Here is a 26,314-nt window from a genome sequence, read left to right as displayed (position 1 = left end):
TACAAGTTTCACACACCACATACTGGCCCAAAAAATAAAAATGACTTGCAGAAGTAATGACAATGGGGACCCACTGTAAGAGGCTCCATGTGTGGAATCCCTAGGTATCCAGATGGATAATAAACTGAGTTGGCACCAGCCAGTTCATCAAAAAGCTCAGTCCTGCCTGCTCTACTCTTGTAAATCTCTGTTTATTGCCTGGATCTACAGACAGGATTTCTAGCATACACAGCATACTTACGCTGAATACTGCCCCCTGGCTTAATCTTCAGGAACAATGCAGCTAAGATAAAAAAGTATTTATTCTACAGAAGGATGCAGTAAGAATGTAAAACAGATAACCAAAAAGTCTTGCAGGAGCCTCTTCAGGGACCCTTGGATCCTTACTGTGTGTCAATCCATTTACTGCATAAAAATATCAGTAGTTAAAAGGAAAAGTGAATTTAAGTTGAGCTGCGAAGTTCATAACCAACCACAATACAAGGAGTAAAAATAATTTTCACACAGACTGTGCACTGCTACCTAGGATTCAGAATGGAGCTTTTTCATTCTGTTGCAGGAGTCTATAACAGGTATACACTTCAAACAATGGGAAGTCCAGGATGGACTGTAACAATATTATGAAAAGGAAAGTTGCTACTCACCATATAGCAGAGATGCTGATTTACAGATAGCCACAACAAAGAGACTGTCAAAAATAAAGCTTTCAGCCAGTAAGGCCTTCGTCAAAAACAAAAGTAGACACACACACACACACACACACACACACACACACACACACACACACACTTCTTAACAGACAACAGGCAGGTAACTGCAAATCCCATTGAATCATTTTTAAAACAATAAAAGTGTGTACTTCTTTTCACTCAATATTTCTCAGATACAGAAGGCATCAATTAACATCTCCAATGGAGTTGTGGTTTCCTGAAGTCAACTTCAGTCATAAGGCTCACCATACCTATTATTTTCTCCCCACATCAAGAGCAAATATTTGTCACCCTTACAATTTCAGCAACATCTGGACCGACTTTATGCTCCACTTCAACTTTGTCCTTATTATATGGTTATGGTTCCCATTAGTGTATCCTCTGCTCCAATTTTTATGTGACAGACCCTATTTTTAAGAAATTGTCCTGGTGTCCCCAAACACACTTTAAAGATAGAGGAATGTCCTGAATTTTCATCTTATGTAGTGTTCCTTATTTGAACTTAGTACCTGACATTATATGATGGTGTCTCTCAAACAACCAAGCTCATTGGGTTTGCATTAGTTGCAGCTTTGTAATTCCCACTTGCGACAGTTTTTGGGTCATCGGCATCGTTCTCCTTCTGCTCATTGGGTAGACCAGCAGTCCTCCCTTGACTGTAATTTGTTGCATGTTCATTGAGACTGCCCACGTGTGGAAGCCATGGAAACTGCTTGTGACACTCAGTTTTCGGACACCTGTATTTTCGCTACACTGTGGGACTGTCCCCGCAGCCCCACATGGGTCGCTGCTGTGTATTTCACTGACTTTCTTTGCGTGTACATTCAGGACTCAAATGAAGAGGCCATCGTCTGCCTCTTCCACAACACATTGTCGAGGTTTCTGGCTACGTACTGGATGACGCTAGTCATCTGGTGCAATGTCTGCACGACGGCCAGTGGCACGGTCTCCTCAATTTGTTGCACCCTGAGTCACAACCCACGGAACACAGTGGTCCACCTCGTTTCCCCCTCCCCCCCCCCCCCCCCAGGCTGCCTTCTGGGTCTGTCCTACCGGCAGCAATAGGGGTGGCTGTCGGTTGTCGTGATGAGCTACGAAGGTATCAGTTATTTGTGGTGGATGTCGGTCGTGCAATTCAGCTGCAGTCGCTCCCTGTCGGAATGTCACCGCCACAGTCTTCTGGCCTGCTGGGTGACTGTGGTCGCGACGTGGTGCAGGGCCTCACTTGCAGTGGGGGGCTTCCCCGTTTCTGCAGCCTCCACGGTCCTCTCGTCGTTTGTAGTCTCAGGCCCCACTGAGACTCACACCTGCACCTACCGAGGTGGAGCCCACAGATTCTGATCTGCCCTCCTCCTCCGCCCCCTCTTAAGAGTGGAGGTGGCCTCACCTCCACTGCTGCCAGTGGACATCCCATTCCCTCAGTCTTTGCGCCTTCCACCCTTCCAGCAGAACTAATGGTTTTTGGACAACATGGTTGTGGAGATGAAGCAGCGATTAGTACAATTAATCAATTATTTGAAAACAGTCTTAATCGCATTTATTATTATTATACCGCCAACCGGTTTCAACCCAACGTAGGGGTCATCTTCTGGGCATTTACACCATTGGTTGACTGCTGGTGGTGCCACTCCTGTCTACATAACGGCAGGAAACCATGAAAATGGCCAGGCTTGGGTAGCAGACACCTGCACAGAACCAAAGAGGCTGCCAGAGAACCTGGCAGCAGGCCAAGATGATAGTTTCCTGCTGTTATGTAGACAGGAGTGACACCACCAGCAGTCGACCGGGTTGAAACCGGCTGGCAGTATAATAATAATAATAAATACGATTATGACTGTTTTTGAATAATTGAGAACTAATGGTGACAGTGCTCCTTCCTTCAGTGGTCGACCTGCTGGCAGGTTCTCTGGCAGCCTCTTTGGCTCTGTGCAGGAGATTGCTTCCCATGCCTGGCCATTTTCATCACTTTGGGGCCTTTTCAGGGAAGAAGGATTTCGTATCCCCACCAGCAGACATTGTGATGGAGGCAGATGAGCTGGGCTGGGTAGCACTGCAGAATAGTGGGGAAACCTCCCATTGAGGGCACACACTGAGCTTAGTATGGGCAGACACACTGATGGAGACGTTTACCTGTGGGTGGCCATAAGCCGAGCAGGGCCAGTGGTTATGCCGAGTCCTACTACCACGGACCTCACACTGAGCATTGCGTCGAGTGTTGTCGTCTCGTGCTCAGTCGACAGCCACCCGTGCCATTTGTGTGCCGAGTTATCACGATGCAAGTCTTTATGACTTTGGGACTTTCTGTTTCATGTAGATTGACTCACGTGGTGAGTATTCGTTTCCTCTCATGGGGTTCTGTTTGAACCACCGCTGGCCCATGAAGTGCCCATGCCAATGGTGTAGAGTAGCAGCATTGTCACGGCAGTGCACATACTAACAAAAATCCACAAAACCTCAAAGAAGCTGTGGACCTGCAACTCTAAATGAAAAATATGCTCAGTGATCTAAGTTATATTGACCAAACATGTGGATTTGTTGATTTACATATTTACATTCATGGGGTTTCAAATAATTTCCAAATTAATATTAGGTAGTTGCAAGCCTGTGGCATTTTTTCATGGAACCTGAACTCCAATATTTTCCTTCTATCCTTTGTGAACCGATTGAGTCTAAATGTCAAGTCATCTCATTCCACAATCGCTGAGCAATTCCAGCTGAATGAAGGTTGACATTGATATCACAGCAAAAAAGATCATCATCCATATTTCATGAAAGCATTTGAGAAGGAAGTCTCAAAGACATAGTGCAATAACATTTACAAACAACAAGAATTCTGGTTCCTGATAACCAGGCTATTATTATGACTACACACTACTTACAACTATTTCTACACAAACTTTTAATTTAATCAGTGTCAGTTTTCTCTGAAGGCCCATTTATCGAAGCAAGCTTGTCCAAGTAATCAGTAAGGCAATAAGCAAATATAAACTAGGCTCTGTAATGTCAATTATCAGCTGTATTCAGCTGATTCTACATAAAATTTAGCACAATTTTTTAAGGCAACTGATACTGTGAGTTAATTACCTGCAGAGATGGAAACCCAGCCCCCAGTATGGTGGCATGGCAGGGTAGCCCACTATATCTTGGTATTGCTGTACCACCTCAGCCGGTGAAGGACCCATGAACACGAAAAAGTCCAGGATTCCTCCTATTGTGCGAAAAGTAACTGCTGGTGTTGGCTGCAGAATCACCTCTAAAAAAATAGTAAACACCTTTTTAGACATTTATTCAAATTCAGAGACCCAGCCTTTCGTTGAACTACGACTTTGCCCCATCAATAATGCTTAAAAAACACAAATAAGCATTTAAAATGTTTTGTAGGAGTGAAACTAAATACTGTTATCAGCAAACTTGATCTCTAATTGGTAGAAAAATAATACAAACACCTGTCAAACATACCATGCATCTAAAAAATTCTGAAATCCTTCAGGGGATTAATGAAAGGTGAGCAATGAGATTTCTACCTTTCTTGCATTCTGCTAGTAACAGACCTGTAATTGTTTTTCCAACATAGATGGCAGCCATTTGATAACATTAAAATATGGTGATAGTGGAGGGAAGGGGATGTGAATTATTTCTAGTAGGTGGTTTTCAAAGTACCATTCAGAATTTCCAGCCTTGTAAGTGGAAGTGTTATTTTTACAGGAAACAAAGACAATACCATCATATGAACATGGGTCACCTAATATACTTTCATAGAATTGTCACCAGGACACAGAAACACCACATGCTACATACAACAGATGATATGAATAAGATCTGTCATCTTGTAAAACCCCAACATTAGGCTGCAAATATTAATTAATTTATATAGATCAAAGAGGCTAGCCACCAGCCTTTTCAGAATGCAACTACCAACTTACATCCACGGACAGATTACTTCCGACCTATGAAATGAAGAATTTCCATGTTCTGCTTTACTGTGCAGCAACCCAAGAACTGGCACTGTACTACTGATTAAAATAAAGGTGGTCTTAAGCATTGTGTAGTAAGAAAATATTAGAATGAAGAAGATCTCAAATTTTTACTTTGTTCTTCAAATGTATCATTGATCATGGCAGCTTATCTTCAATCTGGCAACCTAGTATAACTATGCCTACCTGGAATGATAAAAGAGAAGTAAGAGAGTGCTCCAGCTATCTACCAACCGATCTCATTGCAGTTGGCGGCAATTGCGATGCCTGACTACACACTCCAGGATGGCTGCAACCTTTAAACACTTACTGCACCTTATTGCTGATAACAACACCCTGAGTGCACCTGGGGCAAGGCAGGAAGTGCAAGTCCAGATGTGGGAGCCCCTATTATAAGGATGCACGCTTGGGTAGTGAGCCTGCTGTATCAGGCACAGCACACTGAAGAGGATTTAGGATCTGTGCTCGTGTAAAATTTCGGCCAGACAATGTCCATTTATGGGGGTGGACCAGTAGGTGGTGAGGAGGCTGGTGAGTGCAGCCTGGAGTCGCTGTCAAAGATCTTGTGCACTGGCATTTTTAAGGTTCTGACCATCCATTCCCCTTCCAAATTAGATGAAGGATGGGAAAGAGCAGTGATCAGGTTCCCAATGCCATCACATTTACGAAGATCCTAAAACGCAGATGCTGTACACTGAGGCAGGGTGTCTACGTGGACAAGAAAAAAAAATTCCTGGCTTTTTCCCGGATTTCACGGTTAAAAACACAATTTCTCCCAGATGAAATAACGTATAAAGTGGGTGAAAATACATCCGTGTTAAGTAACAGTATACTTTCCCTCGGAGCTGTAAAACCAATCAGTCCTTTGAATCATAAAGGTCTTCTACCGGCGGAGGACGTCCCAGCACTTTAGGAAACGAAATCCAGGAAAAACAATGCGTTTGGAAAGTTGTTTGATGCGAGACAATATGCACAGAGTTTATTTTCGTATTGCGAAAGTATATACACAAATTACAGCACGGTAGCTTCCGAAACTCTAAAATAGAGATTGCGTTGAGCGATGCACTTTTGTCAGCCAGTCATAGCTCATGTCACGTGTTCTCGCTAGCGAATGATGGCAGTTATTCAGAGCACGAGGCCTACAGGAAAGACAGACCGCGGCGCGTACGTTACGAAGGTAGGCCGAACTTGCTCAACTCGGCAAAGTGCGTTTCTACAAAAGTAACGCATCTCAAGCCACTATTCGTAATATTTTCTGGTGATCTGTTAGAAATGTAAACAATTGTGACATCATGAACATCGAATGCACGTTAGTTGTTATGGACATGCTGCATAATCTTCGACCTAAAGCCTTTGACACTTTTCGGTGTTGGCGCTCTGGTCTGTGCATTGTGTAAATTACCCATTTTCTATGCAACTAAACTTTTATTTTGGTGTTATTCTCTGATTATGTTTCATTGCTGCAGTATTAATCAGCAGTAGTGGATTAAAGTTCTTTGTCAGCGTATCAGATCTTACACGTCAAACCTACAAAACTTTAATTGAAATCAAAAACAATGAAAAATCCTGGAATTCTAAAACATTCCCGGGTTTTTCCCGGATTTGTCCCGGATGAAAAAATTCCCGGGTTTTTCCCGGATCTCCCGGATGTCCCGGGCCATATACACCCTGCTGAGGGCTAAGTGAGCAGGGTAGAAGGGGTCTCTTCCATTGCCACATATCGAAAATTAAAGAGGGCACTGACGACTAGCAACCACACTGTTCTCTGGAATGGTCTGGCGAAATCAACATGTACTCTTTGGCAGGAGTGGTCAGGGCAGGCTGTGGCTACATGACTGGGGGCACGAGCCAAGCAGTTCCTGATTATGTTCCCTATGGCGGCATTAACACCAGGCCAATAGACAATATGCCATGCTATTGCCTTCATCCTGCAAATTCCACAATGTGTGGTGCGGAGTAGCTTCAGTACGCAGGGGCAGAGAGTGAGATGAACTACCACCCAGCATTCCCAGCATTCAGAATCATCGATAGCTAACAAAACAACACCATAATGAGAAATAGGTGCACCATTCTGAGTCAGTCCCCTTGGCCAGGTGCTCTGGACAACACTGATGTACAGCAGACAGCACCTGAATAGTAGCGGATCGTGGCCCATTTCCCCTGATAATTTGCTTCTTGTAACTGGGAACTTGTCAATGTTGTGCCACTGATTTGCTGTTGTGACTCACCGATCTTTCAAAGTGCTGCTGCGCAGTTGCGCGCGTCCTCTACATGCGGCGCTGTATGCCAGCCATGCAGCAGCTGCGCCACCTGAGCGGCCAGCCAGCCAGCGGCCGCTAGACTTGGACTTAGTGCTGATTTGAATGTTACCGTGTACACATGTCTTACATTGTCTACTTGCTCTGTGACTTACATGTGTTGTGTCGTTTTTGAAATATATGTGTTCAACTTAACATTATAAAAATTGGCGACGAGGTAGTGGATTTTTCCTTTTCATCGTTGACCCACAGGTTTCCATGGCTACTTTAGAGCAACTATTGCAAGGTCTCATTGAACAGCAAACGCTTCTCACATCGGCAATTCGCGATTTCGTCACGGCATCAAATGCGGGGCATTTCTCGTTGTTGTCTATACCTCATTTGATGTATACCTCCTGTTGAGGACACGTGCGGCGTGTCCCCGCCGGCCGAGGGCAGCTGTCAATGATGATGTAACTGCAACAGCTGCTGCCACAAAAGTTTGAAACTCAGGATCCATGCTTCACTGGAATAGCTGCGTGGTAGGAAAGTTCTTGTCACCACTTTTCTGTCATACTTATGGCAGGCAGAATGTAATTCATGAGCACTCAGACTGATGACAACGAAGAGACCAATGGAACAAACAGGCGGTACCTGAGATAGGTGACAGTGGAGTTCATGAAGTGTAGTACAGTCATATTAAGCATGTACACACAGCCCAGGGAGCAATTCAAATAAAAAACACAATATAGGCAGGATCAAAACTCTTACTGATCAATGGCACATACTTAAGTCTTCAATAAACTAGCGAGAAACTGACTGGCAAGTGTCAGGCCGTGGTATTTACCAGCACACTCGCATCAATGAATGGGTCCACATGATATGTCTGTAGTTGCAATGAGACCCCTCGCAGGAGCACACTGCAGCCAGAATATGAAGCCCGGGTATCTCTCACCTGTCCTCCATATCAATACTCAAGCTGGGAGGGGAATTCAAATCACTGTTGGATACTAAATAAACAGATGGCAGAATAAATACAGAATTATAATAAATGGAACAGTGACATTGCTATGCATCACACTCGGGAAGTTGGGAGGATAAGGATGATTGCACTGTTTCAATTTGATTTCATACTGGATTTATTTACATTCCCTCAGACAGTAAGCTACGTTTTACAATAAATTGTTAACTGTTGCTATCATAAACACGAAAATGTATATGCAGATTTCTCTCTGATATTTGGTGATATCTTTTAGTGAACAACAGTCATCACTTCTATTCAAGAGCAACACTCAATTTCTGGTCTTCTCTATTAAGCTTAACTACAAGTTTTTTAAATTTATCTCCTAATTAATGTAGCATAAGTTACTTATAGAACGCAAGTATTTTCAAGAACCTTATCTGAAAGCACAACATAAGAAAAACAACTTGTAAAAAAATATGAAAGAAGTTAAAAAAAGTTAGTAGTTAAATACTACAATTAAAAACAGGACTACCGTATACAGGAAATGTTTAAAAAGAAACTGATTAGTACATGTATGACATAAACAAGAAGTGGTTGGCATATTGACACAGTAAGAATTAGGGCAGCAAATGCACATAATAAAAATCCACTGCAAGTCAAGAATTAGGCAGGAATTTATTAGCAGGGATTAATGAAAAAAAGTGAACCTGTAAAGGTACAGGATCGATCTTCTACTTGACAGATTGAATGCTTATGCTTCTTTGCTACAACAAAGCAGCACTGCTGATGGGGATGCCCCATAGACCTAGAAGGCCTAGGTTGGCATCTGGACATTGTGTGGTGTAAAGAAGGGAGAGCGTTGCACCAAAGACATCATGTGAGTAAGACTTTCATGTATGTGAGTAAAGTAATTGTTGTTAAAATGGTAATTATGAAGCACAAGATTAATTTCATATTGCGGGAGTTATTTTTTATATATACGGCAACCCTACCATAAGAAATCGGCAATGGTAATTAGTATAAGATTGTGACAAATAAGTAATTGTAATCGTGGTGTGAGGGGGATCAGAACAAGTAGGAACGTGATACTCGAAATTAAAGTGAAATAAGGTTACTGTGTCATAAAAAAGTGTTTAGATATTGCAACCTCTTTATTATTATTAGAAAATTTTGGACGGGATGAGTTACAAAATAATGGGGGAGAATAGATAGGCACGGGTCGTAAGCACACAGTAAGAACTTTAGTTATTGGTACCTTGGGAGTAAGTTCATCCTCCAAAACTGGCTACTTATGAACGTCTGATGCCTAATTTTCCAATTAGCCAGACTATATCAATTAATAATCAAATATAAACCAATAAATAATATGGAGTGGTATTGTACAAACAACAAAGGAAGATCGATAAAAATATTAAAAAATGACAGGATTAAACTACTGGTACTTATTCTGTCTTCCCAACCCCTTTAATGTTTCACTGTTTTCATTTGTCTCCAGAATCTCTTGACCCCACAGTGTGCATACACCACTTCACTTTTTGCTTGACTGCACATAATACTGATAAATTTTATTTATTATTACCAAAAATTAACAAAAGCTGTCACAACAACCCAGTAGGTTCTTTAATTCAATTGATTAATAAACTGACAAATGAGGGGTGTAAAATAATATGATTACAAGGAGACGGAAAAGCTGGCCAGTGCTTACCTTCAACAGACGAAATATTTACGTATAACTGTGTCTATCGGCAGTACTTGGAATTTCACCTCATCCAGGTATGTATTAGCCAGTCTCCTTCCAATATTACAATTTTCTCAGGTGAATTTTACTTTTGATAAAATTATATTATGTCTCTCAAGCCTACTAATCAGTTGTGGTTCCACTAACTGATCAATTCATCAGTTGAGCTCAATGTTAGAGCATTGGTTTATTTGTTTCTAAAACATGCATAACGATGAAAAGGTATTGCTATGTTTCACTATGCACCATGTCTCTGGTATTTCACTGGCAAATAAGGTGGAATAAATATCGCAGAGTAACTGTCAACAATACTAACCGAAGTCAAACACAACTTCTTGTCATACAATATATGTACTGAATGAAGGATTATCCTGCACTACCAGAAATGTGTAGTTAAAGTATTTACATACTCACCCATAGCATTGCTGTTTAGAAGAAAAACTCCAGAACTATTATTGTTCTCATCAAGAAGTAAAAAGAAAGGATGAGAGCCATACAGATTTTTCTGTAAACAACAGATAAATTACATAAATGATTCGGTTTCAAGCTGTCACAAAGAACTACATATTGAATATTGAAAAGTAAATTTTACACAAGAGAATAAAATAAATACATAAATTGTAAAATATTGAGGATGTACATGTCACATGGGATACACTATACAAATGCACAAGCTACAAACTGAAAGTGGTCTAGGACTACACAACTTACTTAAATCAAAGAAGATCCTTCTATATCAGTTTAGTAAAGGCATGTACACAAGGAAAATTCTTGTAAAAAAAAAAAAAAAAAATGTGGAACAAATCAACACTGAAAAACCAGCTACCATTCTCAGGTAAAAAGTATTTTTAAACTGAATAGGCTAAATTTTTTTAAGTGTAACATGGTTTAATAAACCTAAATTACTTGTGTTCTACCAATGCAAAGTGAGTTTTGCACTGCAATTCAAATTAGAAATTTTATAAAGACATCCACGTAGATACAACAGCACTTAGCGTGAGTGCAAGTACATTTACAGATCTGTGGTTTCATAGATACAAACAAATACCACTGCCTTAGTTGTGCAAACACAACATTCTTAATTATTTGTATAAATGAATAAGCTGTAGTCAGAGGCTGAATGCAGAGCTGCTCATGCAGCTAAATCTATGAAATGTATAAATATGCACTGTTTTATTAAATTACTAAATGAAAATAATAATATTAAGAGTTGGGTAATAGTTAAAAAATTAAAAATTTCCTCCTTCTGTTCGTGCATTGTTCTCCAACTTGATTACTTAATGTACTTGTTACAAATACAACTGTGGGTGCCATGTATGTCAAGACTGACTGTGTGAACAACTGAATTTTATTTTTCAAGAAAGATATGTTAATAATCTGCAAAATATTAAACACTTATACCAAACTATATAACATATATTATCAGGAAGTAAGAAAGCACCTCTCCAATACTCAAGCATACTTCTTACAGTGCTGGAATAGATTCATATGTCAAAAATTACAAAGCATCTTCATTCATGGATTATCCAACTAAAACAAAATAACTAGTTAGTATGTAAAATTATAAATAATGTAGCAACAAGTTGCGGAAATATAATTTATTTATCTTGTTGCAGATTGATTTCGACTGATATCTGTCACCATCGGTGCATTTTTCTAACCGATACAAGCCATAAGTAGAAGTACTGTTCTTCATGATAGAAATCTGCCAAGACAGTGTCAAGGGTAGCGGAGGAGGAAGTATCTAGTGACAGGAATGGCTGTGAAGGAGAAGGTCGTGGCAGGTGTTGGGACAGTGGGATGTCGGCAGTACGCCAATGGGCTCGGCTACGTCGGCAGGGAAGCAACGGGCTAATAGCACGTTGGCTCGAAAGCCATAGGCCTAGTCAGATGAATGTCAGGCCTGCGGGATGATGGTTGGGAAATGACAAACTAGGCTTGATGCTGATGCACCAGTGGGACATCTGCAGGATGCAGATGGGCTTGGTCAGATGTTGCTGCACTGGTGAGTGTCAGAAAGGTGTCGACATTGTGGCTATAAGTGACGGACAGGTGGGACTTGCCCAGCTGTCGATATGCAGGTGAGATGTCAACAGGGTTGTTGAAGGGCTCAGATGAGAGCAACAGTGAAAGTGTCACTTATGATGATGAACAGTAAGCAAGTTAGTGATACAGAAGTTCAATCTTCCATTGTATGAGCAGCAGAAACTGCGCTGACAATGTCGAAGGTGACAAAGCTATACTGAATGAGAAAAAAAGAATTGCAACCATTGTAAGTGGTGCACAGAGATAAGTACCTTCACTGGGAGAGCACAGCAGAAAGTCTAACTGTCATTGGTTGGACAAAATCCACTCCTCATCAACAGGTTTTTATGTCGTGGCTCAGACAGCCACCCCAAATAATGTGTCCCAATTAAAAAGAAATAAATGAACTTCATTTACACTCAAACTGAATACAACAAAACAGTCATTTGGACATGAATACACACTTGGTTCCAATCTGCTGATAAGTCACTAACACTGCACTAGGAGACTTCTTACAATGACAATGTTAGTGCAGCTATATCTGTGTAGCACAGTAGAAATTGAGGATGGTCGAATAGAGAGGTCCCCGCAAGGCGGAAACTCGTAGCTGCTAGGAGACAAATGTAGCTGCTGGGAATAAATCTTCTGTCGGATGGACCTATGATGCGGCCGACAATGAGGGAGTGACAGTGAGATGCACACAGACTGACCGCGCAGGTGCAGCTGGTGTCAGGCCCAGCGTGGAGAAACTTTTATGAGATGTGGAGTGGTGGCTTGGACTCAGAGTGAAGGTGTCAGTGGTCAGTATGGAGAACTCAGGTGAGACCTGGATTGAAAACTAGGATGCGACTCTGAGTGTATAGCAGTGCTGGGCAATGTGTGATGAAGCAAGGTGGGACAATTTTGATTCCCCTCTTGTTTTGCCATCTGCCTCCTTAAATTCATATTTTCATGTTTACCATTAACATACATGAATATAATCTCCATTTTCATAAAAGAGAAAGATTGACCCTCAGTTTGAAAGAATATAAAACCAGATCTAATTTTGTGCTTAGTTTTATGTATGTAATTGATTTTCTAATTCATTTTGACTATTACAAATTAGTATCTTTTATTATAGGGTGAAATCAGTAATTGTTTCTTAACTTAGATTCTATTGTTGATTTATAAACAAATATAAATTCTGTACTAATTATAAACATTTGGAAGATGAAACACTAGCATTCTTAAAGGACCTATTTGGCTCTATTCGAAAACATGTTAGCAAAGCCAGTCCTTAGTTAATTCCAAAATAGTTAACAGTTTTGTCAAAAGTATTGTTTGCATAACTATATTTGTTAATTTCATGATTTAAACAAATAATTCGGCCTAACCCTTGTAGTGGATGAAACTGTTCAAAGGAACAAATTTTTTGATGTATTCAGTTAACTTAATGAGTTAAGTTTTAATTGTAATGTCTGTAAATTTAACTTCGAACAATGTGTAGTTTCAGTACCTATTATTGTGATGATGCATAAGGGCACAATTTTTGGTCACGAGACAGTCGGTCCACGGCCGAGTTTCAGATGAGGAATCTGTGTTGCTTAGAATGATAACAATGCATCAACTTAACAGTGAAATAAGTGTTACACCAATAGGCCCTGCCTGCTCCATACGTACCTTTCTATTCTTCAAGAACTGTGAACTTTGTGGTAGTGGTTTTACTGCTTGTAGATGTTCAACAGTAAACTACTGTAGCAACATGAGGAGGTTTGTCTGCAAACTATTAATGAGGCTTATCAAAAGTTAAACAATAATGAACTGGTCAAATAACTGTATATTATTGGGGGGTTGTGAACAGTGAAACTAAAGAAGGGTGAAACGCAACTGTGAACCTGTCTGCTACATTATTTAAAGTAGTCTGTGTTGTACTTCCACACCCCATCTTTCAGCCAGTGTAGCAATGCAGTATGTCGACGCCGAGGACAACAAACAAAATAAAAAAAGCAGGCGGAACTGCTCAGATGGATGCTCCGATTGAAGAACTGGGAATGGCAATGGGTGCTATGACCTGGAGCAACTCCCAGTGCCAACTGACTCTGGTCAGCCAGGTAGCATCCTTTACAACTACATGGTCTGGTTGGCATGTGATCATGGAAGAGAAAAGGTGACATTTACGGCACTGATTGCAACACCTGTCGCACCTCTAGCAGACAAGCTGGTGCCATATATTACTGTGGCAGCTGCGGGATATGCGCTCGATAACAAATACGGTGTGTTTATGTTTGTGTTCATACTGTTTACCCTGCATCTCCGGGACAGTGTTGCCAGCAGCCTGTCAGGCCCACAATTACTGTGTTGTGTACCGGTAGATCCCAGAGGGCTACTATACAGGCTTTTCAGTAGCTGCAGGGGCAACAATCTGGATGATTGACTGATCTGGCCTTGTGGCATTAGTCAACATAGCCTTGCTGTATTGGTACTGTGAATGGTTGAAATAAGTGGAAACTACAGCCATTACATTTTCCAAAGAGATGCAGCTCTACTGTATTGTTTAATGGTGATGGCATCCACTTGTGTAAAATATTTTGAAAGTAAAATAGTCCCACATCCAGATCTCTGGGTAGGAATACTAGAAGAAGAAGAAGAAGAAGAAGAAGGGGAGGGAGGGAGGGAGGGAGGGAGAGAGAATCTTGACATAATTCAAAACAAACCTGGCAAGCTATGAGCCAGAATGTGGAATTTTAGACCCCTTACCTGAGTAGGTAGTTTTCATAGTCAGGACGGTCTGATGAGGCCTACCACATACTTCTTCCACTTCTCCCCTATGCCAACCTCTTCATCTCAGGTATCATTTACGTGCAATGTCCTAAATCATCTGTTGGAGAGATTCCAACCTCTGTCTTCTCCCACAAGTTTTTACCTTCTTTATTTCCCTCAAGTACTATGAAAGTTACGATGTCTTAACACAGAGCTCATCATTTTGTCCCTTCATCTAGTCACTGTTTTCCACATATTTTCCACACATTTCTTTCCTCACTGATTGCAAAGAACCTCCTCATTTATCTTATCAGTTCACATGATTTTTAATGCTACCACAACACCTTTTGGCCAGAAACACCCTCTTTCCTTGTGCTATTCTGCTTGCTTTGCCCATTATGTGTTGTGTTGCGTTTCTTCCAAGGTAAGAGAAGTCCTTCATTTCAGCTACTTCTCATCCCCAATTGTGATGTTAAGTTTTCTGATAATTTCATTTCTGCTACTCCTCATCACTTTTTATCTGTATTTACTTCAGTCTCAATTCATGGTGTGTGCCAATTAAACTGTTCATTCCATTTAGTGCTGCAGATATGAGGAGGTAGAAGAAATTATTCTGATGGTTAAAGGAGATGAAAATTCAATTGTGATGGGGACTAAAATTTAACAGCAATAAAAAGAAGAGATGGAAAAGTAGAGGAGAACAATGACTGAGTGAAAGGAGTAAAAAGGAAAGAAGTCTAGTAGAATTTTGCGGAGAGCACAATTTAATGTTCTTTCAAGAATCATGAAAGATCAACATACATGTGGAAGAAATCTGGAGACACCAGGTTTCAAACAGAATACATAACAGTAAGACGGAGATTTCGGAACCAGATTAAAAAAAAAAAAAAAAAAAAAAAAAAAAAAACAGGTGCAGTGGGGATTCTGACCATTATTTATTGGTATGACCTGCATATTAAAACAAGAAATTCCAGAAAGATGGGAAATTATGGAGATGAAACCAGGATAAATTGAAAGGACCAGACATAATTAAAAGTTTCAAAGGCTTGGTTAGTCAAAGATTGAGTGAAATCAGAGAAAGGCAACAGAGGATCAAGTAGGCAAAAAGAAAAATCCCAATAGAAATCCTTGGATAACTTACAAAATACTGAATTTAACTGGCAAAAGGAGAAAATATGAAAATGAAGCAAATGAAACAGACAGTGATCGACTAAAAGTGCAATATGGCAAAGCATGAATCTGTTGTGACTCGCTGATCATTCACAGCGCCACCGCGCAATTACGCGCGTCCTCTGCGTGCGGCGCTGTCTGCCAGCCATGCAGCAGCTGCGCCACCTAAGCGGCCAGCCGAGCAGCAGCCGCTAGACTGGGGCTCAGTGCTCATTCGAATGCTAACGTGTACACATGTGTTACTTGTCAACTTACTCTGTGACTTATATGTGTTGTGTCATTCTGAAATATATTTGTTAAATTTGATGTTATAACAATTGGCGACGAGGTAGTGGATTTTTCCTTTTCACCGTTGACCCACAGGGTTCCATGGCTACTGTCGAGCAACTATTGCAAAATCTCCTTGAACAGCAAACGCTTCTAACAGCGGTGATTCACGATTTCGTCGCGGCATCAAATGTGGGGCGTTTCTTCTCGTTGGCTGTACCTTCTTTTCCCCCTTACGACAAGATGGCGGAAGACTGGTCTGATTATGAAAAACGTCTTCGACAGCACTTCTTGGCATTTCAAGTCACGGACGAACAACCATGTAAGTCTCTGTTCCCTTCCTGAATTTCACCTCAAATGTATCGGTTGTTGTCGCAATTGGCTCGTTTGAAGGATCCTGCATCTTTGTCCTTTGCTGAAATGTGCTCACTTCTGTCTGTCTATTTTCAAAAGCAAATGCATGTGGTAGCCTCCCGTGTTGCCTTTTATCGTTGTCAAAAACAGCCACATCAATCCTATCGCGCTTGGGCTGCTGAACTTCACAGCCTCAGTTGAAAGTGTCAATTTGTTACTGACGTTCAAAAACAATCCTATGCCGATTCCATGGTACGGGATGCTATTATCCGGTCAGCGCCTGACAAAGAAGTTCGGCAACGTGCCCTTCAGTTGGCGAATCCGACTCTAGATGAAGTTCTCTCCATTGCACAGTGTTTTGAAATTTCTCGCGCCACTGGGGCGCAAATAGAGGTGTGGGGTGATGCCGGGGAAACACAACCTCTGTGCACTGTTGACAGCGCGTGCAGCACGTCCCTGCCGGCCGACGTGGCCGCAGTGCACTCCCACGCGCAGCCTCGCCCTAGCCGTAAACAACCCACTAAGAAACTGCAGCAAAACCCCCGGCAACTTTCTTCATGTCTGCGGTGTTTTACGAAACATTCACGCGAGGATTGTCCCCAACGTTGGGCTGTGTGTCACAATTGCAAAAAGAAAGGTCATGTGTCTTCCGTTTGCAAATCCGACCGCATACATGATGTTCATGAACATGACGCTGATTCTGATTCTGTGTTGCCTGTCAATTGCACTTGTTCCCTTTCAGGGAAGTTATTCCTCACTGTCCAAATCCTTGGTCGGAATGTTCGTATGCAGGTGGATACCAGCTCTGCTGCCACTATAATTAATTCTCAGACGTATCTTCAGTTGGGTTCTCCACTCCTGTCACCTGTCACTCGGCTGTTATGGACGTACAATAAACAGAAGATTTCTCTCTTGGGACAGTTTAATGCTGAGGTATCTTACAAATCCGTCGTTCGCACTGTTCCCATATTTGTGGTCAACCAGAGCAACACAGAAAATCTTTTTGGTTTCGATGCCTTTCGCGTTTTTGGGTTCTCCATAGATGACTCTGTCAATATTGTCTCTGATGCTATTCCTTATGCTCAACTGGATTCCTTGTCGACGACATTTTCGTCTCTTTTTTCTCCTGGGTTAGGCCATGCAAACGACTTTGAAGCTCATATCACGCTCAAACCAACTGCTCGGCCTATGTTTTTTCGGGCTCGACCCATTCCTGTGGCCCTTCGTGATCGGGTAAAACGGGAGTTGGATCGTCTCACTACTTCAGGGGTCTTGCTTCCTGTCACTTCCAGTGAGTGGTCCTCTCCTGTCATTGTTGTTGCTAAGCCAAATGGTGGTATTCATCTCTGTGGCGATTTCAAAGCCACTGTAAATGCTCAATGCCTCATCGACACTTACCCTATGCCCCGTCCTGAAGAACTGTTCACTAAACTTGCTGGAGGCCAGTATTTTTCTAAAATTGACCTGTCAGAAGCTTATCATCAACTTCCTCTCGACGCTGCTTCCCGGCAGTTTCTGGTCCTTAACACACCTTTCGGCCTCTATCAATACCAACGCTTGCCATTCGGGGTTGCTAGTGCCCCTGCTCTCTTTCAGCGATTCTTGGAACAATTATTGCTCCCTGTCCCTGGGTGTATCAATTACATGGACAACATTGTTGTCACTGGCTCCACCACTGAAGAACATCTTCAAAATCTCCACACACTTTTTCATATCTTACAGACTGCCTGTCTTAAGTGTAATCTGCAGAAATCACAATTTTTTCAGGTGTCTATCATGTACTTGGGGTTTCAACTCTCTCGGGATGGTATTCGTCCGCTTCAGCAAACTGTCGCTGCGATCGATGCCCTCCCTCGCCCTACATATGTTAAGGAACTGCAGTCCTTCTTGGAAATTGAAGACTATGCTGAAACAGGCCCCGTGCCTGGCTACTTATCGACCTGGCCAACATCTTGTTCTTGCCACAGACGCCTCTCAATACGCGGTCAGTGCAGTCCTTGCGCACCGTTTTTCTGACGGTTTGGAACAACCCATTGCTTATGCCTCCAAAACGCTCACGGATGCCTGACAAAAGTATTCTCAAATTGAGAAAGAAGCTTTGGCCATTATTTATGCTCTTCATAAGTTTGGTGTTTTTCTCTATGGCTCAAAATTTCATCTTGTTACGGATCACAAACCACTTGTTTCCTTGTTTCATCCATCAACGTCACTTCCCGACAAGGCTGCACACCGCCTCCAGCGTTGGGCTCTTTACTTGTCTCGTTTCAATTATGAGATTCATTTCCGGTCGACGGCTCAACATGCGAATGCTGATGCACTGTCTCGCCTTCCCATGGGTCCTGATCTGGCATTCAATAGGGACAAACTTTTGTGTTTCCACCTGGATGTTGCCGAGCAGCGGGTTGTGGACGGGTTCCCCATCACCGGGGGACAGGCTGGCGGCTGCTACGAGTTCTGACCCTACCCTCTGCCGGGTTTTACGCTGTATTCAGAAGGGTTGGCCAGATCGCCCTTCTGCTAAGACTCCTGATCCGTTGCAGAACTACTACGCTTTGCGTTACTGCCTCACGGCTAGGGATGGTGGTATCCTCCTTTCTACCGACAGTGCTTCGCCGCGTGTTGTGGTACCTGCGCCTTTGCATGCTTCGGTCTTGCTTCTCCTTCACCAAGGGCACTGGGGTGTGTCTCACACAAAATCTCTGGTGCGCCGTCATGTTTACTGGCCAGGCATTGACTCTGAAATAACAAACATGTTCGCTGCCTGCGGCCCTTGTGCGTCACAGGCCGCTGCCCCGAAGTCATCTTTGTCACCGTGGCCTTCGCCTGAAGCCCTGGGAGCGCATTCATGCTGACTTTGCGGGACCCTTTTTAGGTACTTACTGGCTCCTCGTAATTGATGCCTACTCTAACTTTCCTTTCATTGTCCGTTGCACGTCGCCTACCACCGCGGCAACAACCAGTGCTCTCGCCCGCTTTTTTTCTTTGGAAGGCCTCCCCTCTACTCTTGTTACTGATAATGGTCCGCAATTTGCCTCTTCCGAATTTGCGGATTTTTGTGCTCATCATGGCGTTATGCATGTCACGGCCCCGCCGTTCCATCCACAATCCAACGGTGAGGCTGAACGACTGGTCCGCACATTTAAGGCTCAGATGCCGAAACTTCTGACTTCTTCTGCTGCTGATGATGCGCTTCTCCTGTTTCAGGCGTCTTACCATTTCACCCCCATGGGCGACCACAGCCCGGCTGAGCTCTTACATGGCCGACAGCCCTGCACGCTACTTCATCTCCTGCGGCCTTCCACCTCACAGCCGCGGGTGCCTTCCCTTGGCCGGTTCACCGCTGACGACCTCGTCTGGGTACGGGGATATGGCAGGCGGCCAAAATGGAGCCCGGGCCGCATCTTAAGACACCGTGGCAGACGCCTGTATGAAATCCAGACGGACACGGGTGTTGCAGTTCGTCATTCGGACCAGCTTCGGCCTCGTGTGCCAGCAACGCCTGTTCCGAATGCCGCTACACCACTTTTGGCCCTACCTGGGATCTTGGTATCTCTCAATACTCACAACGCAGCCCTCTCACCGTCATCGCGATGCCAGCAAAAGAACAGACGCCACCAGGAGATGTGCCCATGCAGGAACCAGATGACCATCCTCTGTCAGACCAAATCTGCTCGCCTCCTCCTCCAACGGATGCCGACACATCGCCCATGTCTCCTGTCATATCAACTGGACTTGCCGCAACGGGCAGATTGGTGCACGGGGCCCCAGCAGATTCGACCCCTACGTCTCCTGTCATCTCGACCCGTTATCATCGGGGACACTTCCGTCCGTACAGGAAGCCTCCTCCTCGAGACTTTACGGCGAGTCAAACAACGCCTATGGACGTTAGCCATCTCCAGGACACCTCCATCAAGACCAGGTGACTCGCCGATCATTCAAAGTGCCGCCGCGCAATTACGCGCGTCCTCTACGTGCGGCGCTGTCTGCCAGCCATGCAGCAGCTGCGCCACCTAAGCGGCCAGCCGAGCAGCGGCCGCTAGACTTGGACTCAGTGCTCATTCGAATGCTAACGTGAACACATGTCTTGCTTGTCAACTTACTCTGTGACTTATATGTGTTGTGTCATTCTGAAATATATTTGTTAAACTTGACGTTATAACAGAATCACTAGAGGAAACACAGGTGCTGGCAATAGGAAAATTAGAGAGACCTGTGGAGAAAAGAGAAGCCGCTGTATGACTATCAAGAGCTCAGATGGAAAGCCAATATGAAGCAAAGAACAGAACGAAGAAGGGATATAAAGCAAAAATACTTGACGGGAATTTTACAGAAAGGGAAGAGGGAGTAGATGAAGATCACATGGGGGATGCAATATTGCGAGAAGTATTTCACAGACCACTGGTGAAGACATAAGTCAAAACAAGGACCTGGCGTAGATGACATTCCTTAGATCAAGAATACTGTAATGATTCCAATTTAATGAAGGCATGTGTAGCACGGAGTGAATATTAAAGAAGTTTCAGCTTAATAAATCATGGTTGCAAAATACTCACATGGATTATTTACAGAAGAATGGAAAAATTGGTAGAAACAGATCTCACGGAAGATAAATTTGGATTCCTGAGAAATAGAAGAACACATGAGGCAATACTGAAACTTCAACTTACCTTAGAAGATAGACTGAAGAAAGGCAAATCTGCATGTATAGTATTTGTAGATTTTTAGAAAGCTTTTGAAAGTACTGACTGGAGTATTCTCTTTTAAAATCATAATGGAAGCATGGATAAAGTACAGGGAGTGAAGGGTTGTCTACAGCTTGTTAAAAAATCAGACTACAGTTATAGGAACTGAAGGGTACGAAAGTGAAGCAGCAGTTGAGAAGAGATTAGGACAAGTTTGTAGCCTATCCCCAACGTAATTCAATCTGTACACAGAGCAAGCTGTGAAGGAAACCAAGGAGAAATTTCAAAATTAATAGTTCACAGAGAAGAAGCAAAAACTTTGAGGTTTGCCAATGACATTGCAATTCATGCAGAAATCACAAAGGACTTGGAAGAGCAGCTAACAGAATGGATGGCATCTTGAAAAAGAGGTTAAAGTATGAACATCACCAAAAGAAAAACAAAGATAATGGAATGCAGTTGAATTAGATCAAGGAGTTAAATTAGCAAAAACATCAAATGAGTTTTTTTTTATATGGGCAGCAAAAGAAGTGACAATGAGCAAATTAGAGGGGACAAAAAATGTGGACTGAAAGAGGTAAAATGAAGTTCTGAAAAGGAGAAATTTATCAATACCAAATATAATGTTCAGAATTTGTTTCTGAAAGTATCTGTCTGGAGTGTAACCTTGCATGGAAGTAAAACATGGACAATAGACAATTCAGACAAGAGAATAGAAAAGTTTTAAATGTGGTGGTACAGGAGAGAGTTGAATGTTAGATGGATAACTAGAATAACTACTGAGGAGATAAGAAATGTATAGCACCAATTGACTCAGAAAAGGGATTGGTTGATATAAAACATACTATAGCATCAAAGAATCATCAATTCGATAACACAAGGAAGAGTGGGGCGGGGGGAGGAATTGTAGAAGGAGACCAGAGCTTGAGCACACTAAGCAAGTTGAAACAGATTTAGATTGGAATAGTTATGCAGAAATGAAGAGGGTTGCACAGGATAGACTACTGTGGACAGCTGCATCAAAATACAACACCAAGAAAGGAGGCATTAGCACAAAACACTTATTTGGAGTTCAAGTTCAATATAACACTCTTAGGCCATCATCAACAACTGAATGTTGTAACCACAGATGTGATTAACCCAAGTATTACTGCTAAATAAACAGAAGATACCTAAAATGATGAGCTGTAGTGTTTACAAAGGAATATATTACTTTTCTATGTCATGCAGAAAACACTACATTTAACAAAAAGTGAAAACATTTTTATATTATGTACCCATTAGTCAATTTGCATTAAATAGAAAAAGACAGAGATAAGAATATATCCAACAAATAACTGAGGACATTGGATGAAGAGGTTGGCACAGGAGAGGAAGCTGTGGTGGGGCCCCATCAAACCAGTGAAAAGATGACTGGAAAAACTTGACATCAATAAATATAGGATACAGAATGTCAGCTTAGCTTTGAATAACAAAACACAACTCTTCCTTGGTTAAATAGTTTCAGTTATGCAAATCTTAGATTATAATAGTAAATTCAACTTTATTTTCCATTTCCTGTCAAACTGACTTCCCCGTAACCAAAAAAAGTAACACTTCACTTTGCAAACACTCTTAAATCTCATCATTTAATGCATCTTCTGTATATGTACCAATAACAGCTGTGTAAATAGCACATTATTTTAAGTGTAATTGCAACATCCAGTTGTTACCAAGTGATGGCATCAGAAGCTGAAAACTGAGCTAATAAGCAACATTTTCAAATGTTTTCATTTTAACAATATTGCCATCTACTGGTGGAGAGAGAGAGAGAGAGAGAGAGAGAGAGAGAGAGAGAGAGAGAGAGAGACTAACTTTAGTTTAGGATTACGCAGTTTTGTCAGGACAATGTAGCCGAGTGTGTTTTATTAATTAACTAGAAGCACACTGTACAACAGCTCAGCAAAAATCTCAGTCTTTTATTTTATTTTTATTTAAGCCTGTCAACTGCTCAGTACCTCAACTATGTGATACACGGTTGGTTACCTTTACTCCTTCCATTATTTGTATTTTACCCAGAACTTTACATGATCATATTCATCTTAGCAGGTATATTAATTTTCTACATCAAGTCAAATTTAGGAATTCAATTCATAATAGCCAGTCTCTGTTAACATAATGAAATTTCTGAACCTTCACATCTAACAAATTTTTTCATGTCGTGTGTCACAGCCCACAATACAATTCTATTTTCCACCTTAGCTGGTGTTAAAGAGTATGTAATGTTGTTCTCACTTGTGCCTACTACAACAGTGGTTATTTATTAAAATGATTGATGCATATTTTCAACACTCACACAGGATGACATGGTAAAATTATGATGCTAAGAGTAGCACCTGAAAATGGCTGCATGTCAAAATCAGCTGATTTTGTAATATAAAGGACAGTGATTGTATAGCAGCCAGGTTAGAAAACAAAATTGTCTTCACATGTAGGTAAGTTGTTGCACATTAATCCTTCACATGGAGACTACGACACATAACTAATGCAGTTAATGAAGGCAAAGATAGTGTTACACATTGTTGAATATGTTCCACTAATATATATCTCCCGGTTGACATTTGTCTACGAACGAATCCAGTGAAATGAAACTTATCTCCATCACAAACAGGACAAAAGTATAAAATCACATGAAACAATATAGTGATGTATAAAAGACTGCCTCTAATGTTCTTAGTTTTGAAAAAATTATATAATAGGATAGATAAAAAAATCTACTCACCAAGCAACAGCATAACACACACATAAAAGACAGTTGTAACTGGCAAGCTTTCATATTTTGTGTGTGTGTTCTGTCACTGCTTGGTGAGTAGATTTTTTATCTATCCTATTAACTAATTTTTTCAGTAATTGATTGTGTTTGTTGTTCTTAGTTCTGAGTATAACATTCCCCACAAAGTAGTCAAAATAAATCTACAATGAAGTTTAACTCATATACTCACATTTTCTAAAGGCATTCTGTCATGGTTGAACATAGTAAATCGCTGCCAATCAGTGGAGAGTTTCAGAGACGAACGGTGTTCACCCAGGCCGTACATACTGCTGCCACCTGGCAGCAGCATTGATGCTTGCAGAAACTGGTCAGCGAAGGTCAATGTGTTTATACCGAATTTCAGTCTGCAACAGGAGAGTGCATTTGATTCTAATTACTAAACAAAAAGAAAAGAAATACCGCATTGCATTTCTATCCTAAAGCAGCAGTTAAATGTAATTGGATAAATAATAAATATACTCACCAAGTGACAGCAGGAGAACACACATATAAAAAAGGGTTTTACATATGCAAGCTTTTGAAGCCAGTAGCTCCTTCTTCTGGCAGAAGGGGAAAGAAGAGGGGTGAAGGAAAAGGGCTGAAGGGGTCTAGGAAAAGGGTTAGAGTTTGGGAACGTCACCCAGAACCCCAGGTCAGTGGAGACTTACAGACAGGATGAGAAAAAAAGACTCATTGTTGGGGGGCTGCACCAGTTGAGATATGGAAACCTGAGAGCTTAAAGGTGGAACAGGGTAATACGCACAACAGAGATTACTGCTAAAACATTGTGTAGGAATTAATAAGAGTGAAGTGCTAAGTGCACTGTATGCCACAGAGGACGGAGAAAACTAGACAGGTCAGAAAATTAAAAATGTGGAAAACTAAAACAGAGTGAAGAAAGGAGTAGTTATTGTGAAGAAATGCTGAGACAGAAAAAATTAATGTAAATTAAGGCCAGGTGGGTGGCAAGAACCATGGACATGTTGTAGTGGTAGTTCCCACTTGCATAGTTCCGAGAAACTGGTGTCTGGGGAAAGAGCCCAGGTGGTGTGTGTGGTGAATCAGGCACTGAGGTCACTGAACTAGGCTGGAGGAGTAATTACATCCAATAAGGGAGACTGTAAAGAGTCTGCATCTAAACAAATACATTTGCCTCGAATGCCGAGGCTGTACGGGAGGGAACGTTTGACACGGAAAGTATGGGAACTGTCCAAATGTATGTACTGTTGTTTGTTAGTAGTTTTAATGTGGACAGAAGTGTGCTGTGGGTCTTCCAGCGAGGATGAGATCAACATGAAGGAAAGTGGCGCTGGATTCATAACAGAGCCACATATGTACTCGCAACACACACTATCCTGTTGCAGAGCATGCTCTACAGCAAGACAGCTGTGACCTCAGCACCTGTTTCACCACACACGCCATCTGGATTCTTCCTCCACAAACCAGTTTCTCTGAACTCCGCAGATGGGAACTAGAGTTACGTATCCTCGGTTCTCACCATCCACCAGGGATTTCTTCACAGTAACTACTCCTTTCTTCACTCCATTTTAGCTTTCTACATCTTTCACTTCCTGACCTGTCTGTTTTTCGCCATCCCCCTCCCTCCTCTGTTACATACAATGCAGTTAGCTTTTCACTCTTATTAACTCGTGCACAGTGTTTTAGCAGTAATCACTGTTGTGTGTATTACCCTGTTCCACCTTTAAGATCTCAGGTTTCCATATCTCAACTGGTGCAGTCACCAACAATCAGTCTTTCCTTCTCATACCATCCGGTAAGTCTTTTCTGAACTCCAGCCCTTTTCCCTAAACCTCTACAGTCCTTTTCCTTCAACCTCCCCTCCCCCTTCCTTCCCCTTCGACCCTTCTGCCGGAAGGAGGAGCCACTGGCTCTGAAAGCTTGCATCCCTCTTTTATATGTGTGGTCTCCTCCTGCTGCTTGGTGAGTACATTTGTTATCTATCCAGTCACATTGTATTATCAAAAATTAATTATTTTTGTTATTATGCTAAAGCAACAGTTAATTCAGATCAACAATGGTGTGCATTTAGAAATAGTCGGCCACTGCCATGTTGCAGTGCTGACTGGCATCACTGAGGCTGCTCGATCATTATGACAGCATAAGACGGGAGAGTCTGTATTCGGTGACAGTACAGCAAGCATCTACCAGCAGCAAGCAGAGCGGCACCAGGCAAAGGGCGATGGTTGAGCGGTTGGGCAGGAAAGAAACTTTTGAAATTGCTGAACTTGTGGATTACCAGTAGAGCCACGATAAATATTTCTCCAGTGGTCATGCAGTAGGCCTTTTTTATGCAATTCTGTGATCTGGTCACGGATTGCAAGGTCGACTGCAGCAGTCTTTCGGTGAGCAAGTGTAAGTTTAGACGGTGTTTCTCGTGGACTTCACTGCACCCCTGTTGCTCTGCTTGCAACTGGCTTACTACTTTTCCATAAGACATTGTACAGTGTTCCCATTTTCGTAACCAGCAGCTCACTCCAGGAATACAGTTTGAGATATTGTCCTGAATGAAAAAGGAGGATAAGTAATTATAGTTTTTATAATACAGTTTTCAATACCTTTTATGTGTAAGATTATTTAGTGACCATCTGTAACATAATCTTGACCTGAGTGCTTTTCAATGTAATCTTACTTCTTCAAACCTG

General features: G+C 42.0%; 1 protein-coding gene across 1 annotated transcript in view; it reads right to left on the bottom strand.

Annotated features, from left to right (window-relative positions):
• LOC124789394 (lysosomal alpha-glucosidase-like) overlaps window positions 1-26,314 on the bottom strand; it is a 127,853-nt gene that overhangs the window by 85,428 nt on the left and 16,111 nt on the right. The window contains exons 3-5 of the mRNA XM_047256730.1: window positions 23,842-24,016; window positions 10,038-10,128; window positions 3,795-3,963 (exon numbers count right to left, since the gene is read on the bottom strand). Of these exons, the coding sequence (XP_047112686.1) occupies window positions 3,795-3,963; window positions 10,038-10,128; window positions 23,842-24,016 (435 nt within the window). The remainder of the gene's footprint in view (window positions 1-3,794; window positions 3,964-10,037; window positions 10,129-23,841; window positions 24,017-26,314) is intronic.

Source organism: Schistocerca piceifrons, chromosome 3, assembly GCF_021461385.2.
Source record: "Schistocerca piceifrons isolate TAMUIC-IGC-003096 chromosome 3, iqSchPice1.1, whole genome shotgun sequence".
NCBI classification, from domain to species: Eukaryota; Metazoa; Arthropoda; class Insecta; order Orthoptera; family Acrididae; genus Schistocerca; species Schistocerca piceifrons.
The sequence above is the reverse complement of the archived record's forward strand: the minus strand, read 5'-3'. Positions and strand labels throughout refer to the sequence as shown.